At 31.8% G+C, this 8,416-nt stretch overlaps 3 protein-coding genes across 3 annotated transcripts in view; 1 reads left to right on the forward strand and 2 right to left on the reverse strand.

The window, feature by feature from the left end:
- The window catches only part of LOC122272881 (uncharacterized protein F54H12.2-like), a 1,885-nt gene extending 687 nt beyond the window's left edge, over positions 1–1,198 (reverse strand). The window contains exon 1 of the mRNA XM_043056916.1: positions 61–1,198. Within this exon, the coding sequence (XP_042912850.1) occupies positions 61–1,198 (1,138 nt within the window). The remainder of the gene's footprint in view (positions 1–60) is intronic.
- A 2,520-nt stretch (positions 1,199–3,718) lies between these two features.
- LOC122272883 (uncharacterized) lies at positions 3,719–5,188 on the reverse strand. Its single transcript, XM_043056918.2, has 2 exons — positions 4,716–5,188; positions 3,719–4,614 (listed from the first exon to the last, which is right to left on the reverse strand). The coding sequence occupies exons 1-2, from the start codon at positions 4,791–4,793 to the stop codon at positions 3,775–3,777; spliced, it is 918 nt and encodes a 305-aa protein (XP_042912852.1). The 5' UTR covers positions 4,794–5,188; the 3' UTR covers positions 3,719–3,774.
- LOC122272882 (uncharacterized) lies at positions 5,055–7,520 on the forward strand. The gene is made up of 2 exons (XM_043056917.1): positions 5,055–5,066; positions 6,186–7,520. Exons 1-2 carry the CDS (start codon positions 5,055–5,057, stop codon positions 7,518–7,520), a joined length of 1,347 nt encoding a protein of 448 aa, XP_042912851.1.
- Positions 7,521–8,416: the final 896 nt, after the last annotated feature.

Consider the following 8,416-nt stretch of genomic DNA (forward strand, 5'->3'; position numbering starts at 1 on the left):
TGATAACACATACTGTGTGTTCTAATGATTGACTGAATTTTAGTTCTAATCGCAAATTACTGTGCTTTATTAAATTTAAATGTTCTCCTGAACATAAATCCGGTGAAAGATTAAATCCGAATAATGTATTAGAGTTCTTATATTCTTCTCTGGAAATAAATATTCCTCTGTCTTGACCCATTCGATCTGTTCCAACAAAAAGAGTTTGATAGGCACGTATATATTGATTTTGAGAAAAATCAAGTTCCAAAGGATTGTGTGGTACGGGTTGTCCGTCTACATACACTCCGATAAAATTTAAATTAAAATGTTTAAATTCGTAGGGAGATTTTGCAAATGTTCCATGAAAAGCGTCATTTTCTACACATCCTACAATAATTTTTTTTGGCATTTGTCCTGAAAATATGTTATCTTGAATGAAAGACATGCTTCCTTTGGGAATCGAATACACTTTGCAAAGAACTCTATTAATAGGATATTTTGCACTTGTTTTCTCCAGTGCTTTAGCATGACCAAGAATAACTCCGGGGTTAACACGAACTTTTCGTATGAATAAGGAAACATGATCCAACACAACTTTAAAACCTTCAGATCCATGTAAACAAAATTCAGGCTTGCTTCGTATTAATTTTATTTTCAAATCTACTAAATTTAGTAAAAGACGATCTTGATAGAATAAATCTGAATGTATACAGCCAATCATTTCTACGGCAGCACTATCTTTAAAAAATTCAGTTCTTTTCTTGAGTCCATCTTCATTATCTTTGTAAAATAATTCCGCTGTTAATTGAGAAGTTTTGCTATCATATCCATGGTTTAAGAGAGTCTCAATATACGCTCGATAAGGGTAGGTATTATTTGAATTAGAAACTACGCGATCATTTAAGGATACATCTACTTGAGAAAATAAAGAATGTAGAAATAAATTCACAGGACCTATAGTATCATCTTTAGTGATAGCTGAATTGTTCGCTTTTACTATTTTCGCTTTCACATATAGTTGTGTTTGACTGAGATCTATATAGTCTTCCCCACTTCCAGAAATGTTAAACTCTACAGGTGCGTTATCGAAAACGTTAGAAAGTGGATGAAATTGTATCCACTGCCCATCTTGAATAACTGTTTGAGTTCCGGGTAAATTAAAAAGTTCCAATTCAGATTTCACGCATTCGGGGGAATCTTTCAAAAGAAATGTCATTTTTACGGATCGAATATATCGCGTCAACTCACTTTACGTGCTTTAGATGAAATGAATGTTTTCTTTTTCTTACGCTTTCTTTTATATCGTCCTTTTCCTACCATAGACTGTACTTTATCGATAGCTTTTTGGGTTAAATTTTTCCCACTTTCTTTACTTCTTGTTTTTAGTGCTTCTTTAAAATTTTCTCCTTATAATACATCAGAGGCAACCCGACTACCTGTTTTTAATACTTCTTTTCCAATAGTTTTACCACCTTTTACTAAAAAAGGTAATGCTGCTCTAAATAATCGACGAAATATTCCTCCTATTCCATATCCCTTTTGAAAACTAATACCTTTATAATGAGCCAAACCTGAGCCGATTTGACCCACATAATGGTCTTCAAACTTTTTAGTACAACAAACATACGGTGTACTCATCTTGACAGTTTGATCTTCAAATGAGGATAAAATAAATGCGTTATACTATTTATAGTATTTGCCTCATACGAAAATGTAGCACTATGATCACTTTACCTCTTTCAAAGGGAACTAAATCTCCTGAATTGAGTCTTAGCTCAACTTGAATTGTTTGAAATGAATGCCTCGTTAACGGTAAGTATTGTGGTCTATCGTAATACTGACTAATCGTTTCCCCGTCTTCTCCTTTGATTCGAACGATTCGTAATAAAGGGGCTTGTATATCGCCTACAATTTGTGATGAAATTAAATCTGAGTAGACGTAAAAAACGGAAAAGTTCGACAATGCATCTGCAGCAAATTCACTTTTCATGTTACCCGTTATAATTGTATCACGTTGGAATCCTAGCAATTCACCTAACTTCTCTAAATGAAGACTGCTACCCTCAACTGCGTTAATTTTTACTCGTTTCGTAGCTTTATTATAATTTAATGTAAACCGACTAGGATTTTTTGGTAAAGAAAGTTGTATAGCTGATACAATATCGAACATTGATTCATAACAACCCACATCAATTGTTTTCTTAACAGTCGATGTTATATTGCCATTACTAATTTTATATAGAAAATAATTATTAGTTTCATTAACGTTATACCACGAATGAGGATAGATTATTTCAGACAGTCCTACTTCCCATTGTCCATTTAAATCTACCGGAACAGGTAATTGAGCCTTAAAATGAGATAATTTGTTTTCAGGAAAGAATCGCATAGAGCTATCAGAAGGTAATGTTACGTAGAAAGACATTTTTGAAAATGAATCTATAATAAACAAGTTCTACTATTTATACTTTTTGAATATCAGTTACCCAAGCATTAAATTTTTCGGGATAACCCATAAATTTAACAAAATATTCAGTTACTCGTCGCCTTTTTCTTGTTTGAAGCACTTTTTCTACAGGATAGAATCCAGAATCTATCACCTTTTGTAGTTCTGCTTCGTAGAAAGTACCTTTTATCTCCTCACCCCCCAAATCTTTTAATTTATAAACAACTGGAATTCTTTGCATGATTTCATAAATTTTAAAAAGCTCAACACTCCAATTTTGTTCATATCCCTTTTCAAAGTGAAATTTTTTCTTACTAATGCGTACAAGATCACCAATTTTGAATTTAGCTATATGATGTTTTTTATTTGTCTGGGTGCCATATAAATTATGTAATACCTGTTTTCTTTTTTGTTTATCTACGGAAGCAGGATCCATTTTAATTGATCGATGATAGGAATGATTATAACTATGAATTAATTTATCTATAACGTCAATGTAATTCTTAGTATTAAATTCTGTGAAGTATTTCCACATTTTACTTTTTAGTGTGCGATTAAATCTTTCAATCACGCTAGCCTTAGTTTCATTATTTGTCGAAAAGTATTTGATATTCTCACTTTTTAAATAATTTTGAACAATTTTATTCGTAAATTCCGTACCAGCATCTGTTTGTAACACTTTAGGTTTTCTTTCTTTAAATATAAATTCTAGAGCAGACTTAACATTTTTTCCAGACTTATCTTTTAAGGGTATTGCCCACGCAAATTTTGAAAATATGTCAATACAGGTTAATAAGTACTTGTAACCTTTATTAAACCCTGATAAGGATTGCATATCAGCCAAATCTGCCTGAAATTGTTTATCAATATCGTTTACAAACACACGATTTTTTTTGAATTTATGCTTAACCGGCTTGTGAAGTGTATAAGAATCTTTTTGAGTTAACCATTTTTTTATATCTTTTCTACTATATTTTCCTTTTAAAGCACGATGTAAAGCTTCCGGACCACCAAAGCTACTTGGAACCTCGGGATTTCGGTAAAACTTAGCTAAATTTTGATTCATCTTTACTATGGAACAGAACTTATCTGAATGACTGTCTAATTTCAATCCCCTGCTATTTATGCTTAATTTTTAAAGTAAAATCGTAAACTGCTTCTGTTTTCAAACATGATATACAATATATAAGAACTTAAGTGATTTAAAAAAAAATCAAATAAAACAGAAATATTTAAAAAAAATTTGTGTAAATTTAAGTACTATTATTTCTATAATTAAACAAACATAAGTATATACAAAACTATTTATTTAAGACTTGTATAAGTGTAATACAATATTGTTTTTTTTAACATTCATCATCATAAAATTCAAAAGTGTCTTCGGGGCACATGAAATTTCTCGCTTCTCTAACAGCTAAATCTAAACGTAGATTTTTAAAAAAATCAGTAGTTACATAGTATATAGGTTTCATTAACAAAAAGTTTTGATTTTCCCATAAGTTGGAATAGAAACTCTCAGCAATTTCCATTTCCTCAAGCGAAAATACGTAAGAATTAAATGTCGCGTCACTATTCGCCCATAACTCCTCGGCCATCATTTTTGGTTCTTTTAAACCTTTTCCAACAAGAAGGTTACAAATTGAATTTTTCAACTCTGTTTTTAAATGTGCTTGACCGAGGCTATTGTCTGAAGAAGGAGGTAATTCCTTTTCTATTGGACCTTCATGATAGTTTTTAAATGCATCTAAAAGATTCATGCATCGAAATACATGATCTAATACACTGGCTGCTATATCATTATAACATTTAAGCATTTCATCCCACTGAGCACGAGATATTGAAATTTCTTTAAAAAACACTTTTTTATCAAGTCCATATTCAATACGCTTAAAACAAAAATCATTAAAATTCTCACTTGTAATTTGAATTTGATTTTCTGGCGGTAGCAGTCCATGTGGTAATTCTTGCTTCGAGTCTGGAACCTTTTTTATTCCCATTATGTACTCAATCCACCATGGACGTAGGGTGATTCCATTTTTTGTCGGGTAGTAGAATTTTCCATGTTTCTTGTACTGTCTAATATGAACTGTAGCATTGCCTTGAAAAGTAGTTGCAATCACAAAAAAATCGTTTCCTATTGGAAATACTCCTTCTGGAACATGATCCTCAGAAAACTTTCCATTGCTCTAAAGAAAATACAATAAAATGTAATTAGTTTACAAAATTAACATTAAAATGTAGTCAACCATACGTAAAAAAAAATATACTGAATATTGTTACTACTTACATTTGAAACTCCATCAGTTCTTGGCTTTTTGCTAATAATATGTGTAGATGAATCTTGGTTTAATTTTCTTTTTTCCATACTTAAATAAATTCAAACAGGATGGCTAAGTAAAATACTTTAAAATCTTAAATATCGATAAGCACGCTTTTACACTCCACGAGTAAGTACAGATACAACTTTTAACTTAAACTAAATTCCTTATCAATCAAGTTCCGTTGCCAACAAAATAAACTGAAGAAGTAAACAACCAATCATAAAATTCCAATTATTTTACTAAAGTAAACACTAAAATAGAAAGGAAGTGAAGACATGTATCGTACGTCATACGCTTAACAAGTAATGACTGTTTTTGTAAGAGCCTGCAGGATAAAACAAGATAATACTTGATCAGATAACGTCATCTTACAAAGGCGAAGCGTTGCCATTCAAAAAATAAAAATAAAGATGTTGCCACAAAATTAATTAAAAAATTCACGAGTTTAAACTATTTTAATTTAATATTTATGTGTTGCCATTTTAAAAAATGAGAAAAAAAGAAACTAAGAATTTATCCATAACCGTCTGCGAATTTACACGTCAAACTTTAACATGTGCATGATCAATGCCGTTGCCACCCAGAGAAAATTATAATATCATCGATACGGGTAGAAATAGTCATTTAATAACTGTCAATGATTAAGTGAAAAACATATCGATTAAACTAAAAGGTGGTATCGTAATCGACCCCTTTTCATTCATACACGTGTTCAATATACAAAGGTTTAACTTATTTACACATATCTGACCAAGCAATCGTAGGTCAGTGGTTATGATATCCAACTACTGACCCACGAGTGCTTTTAGATTGGCATGAGTTCGATCCTCAGTCTGAATTATAATTTAATAAATAATAAAACATAATTAAATATTAAAATAGATTTAAAATTAATTTATTTCTACATAGATGGCGTCACCAGTATCAAACATCTATAATGTGAAAAATAAATAATTGTTTTAATCACTAGATGGAGCCACTAGTATGAAATGAATTTGTTTGGAAACCGAAACTGCTCCGCCTGCTTATTTTCTAAGTCGATTGAGTGTTGCCATCTTTTAATAACAAATCTAAATTAATGAGTGTTGCCAACGTTGAGAAATAATAATGAAATCAAAACTAAAACTAAAATAAGAAATTCAAGCGGGCAGAAATAAGCAAGCGGGCAGAAATAAGAAATTATCAAGTGTTGCCACCGGAAGTTAAAAATTTTGGAAACCGAAGCCAAAACTAAACAAGGTGTTGCCACCGGAAGTTCGAAATTTTGGAAACCGAAACCAAAACTAAATCAGGAGGTGAACAACTCAACTCAACTCAGCAGCAGGAGGGAAACAACTCAACTCAACTCGACCTCCGCCTGAGCCGCCTGCTCCGCCTGTGTGCTGGAATCGGCTTTTTTATACTGCTTCCGAAATTCTGAAGATATACTAATAAAGCTTACTCAAGCAAAATTCTTTGAAAGTGAGATACGAGCTCTCCAATCTAGTTTGCCTATTCCAGCTTCTTCTACTATTTTCAATTTAGCTCCTTATCTTGATGAAAAAGGTATCCTGAGAATCACAGGAAGATTGGACGAAGGAGATTATTCTTTTGATGAGAAAAAGCCTATAATCATACCAAGACAGTCTAAATTTGCAGAGTTGCTTGTCAAGCGAGAACACGAAAATGTATTTCATTCTGGAGTAGAGAGCACTCTAGTACAAATTCGGAGAAGATTTTGGGTGCCTAAAGGAAGACAATTAGTAAAAAAGGTTGTCTCGAAATGTTTGATTTGTCGCAGATACACAGCCAAGCCTTCTACCCAAATGACTGGACAGCTTCCAAAAGATCGAATTAGTGAAACTCCTGCTTTTACCGTATGCGGAATTGATTTTGCCGGACCAATCTACATCAAGGGTGAAAATGGAATAAAGAAATCATATATAGCCTTGTTCACATGCGCAGTCACGAGAGCAATACATCTTGAATTAGTCTCAGACATGTCTACTTCAACTTTTCTGCTCGCATTCAGAAGATTTCTCTCTAGAAGAGGTGGTTGTCATACAATCTACTCCGACAACGCCAAGACTTTTAAATGTACCGATAAAGAGCTTCAGAGACTATTTGATATTTTGGAAAATTCAGAATTCAAAAACTGTCTTGCTGCTAAAAGAATATCCTGGAAATTCATCGTCCAACTTGCCCCTTGGTGGGGAGGATTTTATGAAAGATTGGTAAAAAGTGCCAAAGAGCCTCTAAAGAAAATACTTCGAAAAGCTCTTTTAAATTTTGAAGAGATGACCACTATATTGACTGAAATCGAAACCATCGTTAATCTTCGACCCTTGTCCTACGTCGCTAACGAAATTGGTGAACCGGAAATTCTTACCCCATCACAATTTTTAACCCCCGGTAAAGAAAAGGCAGAAGAATATCCAGCCCATTTCATAGAAACCATCCATAGAGAATCCACCAGAAATATTCTTATAAAAAGAAAAGAATACCAGGCTACATTATTGGCTAATTTATGGAAGTGCTGGGAGGAGCGCTATTTGTTTAAATTGAGATCTGTACACAACTTTACTTCTTCTAACTTAACAAGATGTTTGAAAGTGAGAGATGTGGTTATGATGGAGGGCACCACAAAATCAAAACTATTATGGGACATAGGTATTATAACAAAAGTATTTCAAGGGCGTGATGGACTTGTAAGATCTTGCCTTATTCGCAAATCCAACGGCGAATATAAACGCCCAATACAACTTATTTATCCTTTAGAACTCAATGACTGAAATGAACAATGATAAACTTCAATAGTTTATGTTTTTTATTTTTATTTTCTTTCAAGTGAATATTTGCATCTCATTTCAAATTTATTTGCATTTAAATGTTATTTTTTTAAATATGTTTATGTTATTTTTGTCTAATTTTTATGTTTAAAATTTTAGTGAACTCAGAGGAGTTCAAGTGGGGAGTGTTGAGGATTTATAATACCAGATGGCGCTGAGCGCAAACAATTTTTTTATTATTTTTTCTTCACTTCTTAAGTTTCAGTTTAGATTTACCCACTGAACCACAATGGAATAAAATCATCTTAAACATTACAATTTGTGTAATTATTGTTTAATTCGAGTTACCCAGTCAATGACTTTGAGTTGGGTGCAAGTTGAGAGCGATAAGGAATGATTTAAATTAATCGGAAAAAAGCAAAACAATGAATCTTAGAAGTAATACATTTCAGAAACCCCTTAACTAAAATAGCGCATTAATTTAAATAGAGCATTAATTAAAATTTCTCAAGTTTCGAAGATTAAAAAAAATAAATAAGTAAAAAAAATTCTGAATGTGTTTGAAAGGAATACACGCATGTCATGAAATTTTTAGTAGAAACTAAAAGGGAATATCTAATTTTGATGAATTCAACGTGTATAAAAAACAGTCTTCAATAATAGATTTTCTCGGAAGGGATCAATTAATATTTTAGTACCTACATTATAGTTTTTACTAATATTGATTTATTTTTATGTAATTTTAAATGACATTTATATTTTATGATACTAACGCATACAGTTTTAATTAGAATTGTTTATTGATCATAAAACTGAGCTTATTTAATCAAAATGCTATACTATGCATTAAATACCATTAAAAAGTAAAAATTCGTAAAAATTCAGAATTTTGGATTGAA

The sequence above is a fragment of the Parasteatoda tepidariorum genome, unplaced genomic scaffold, assembly GCF_043381705.1.
Source record: "Parasteatoda tepidariorum isolate YZ-2023 unplaced genomic scaffold, CAS_Ptep_4.0 HiC_scaffold_1419, whole genome shotgun sequence".
Classification (NCBI taxonomy): domain Eukaryota; kingdom Metazoa; phylum Arthropoda; class Arachnida; order Araneae; family Theridiidae; genus Parasteatoda; species Parasteatoda tepidariorum.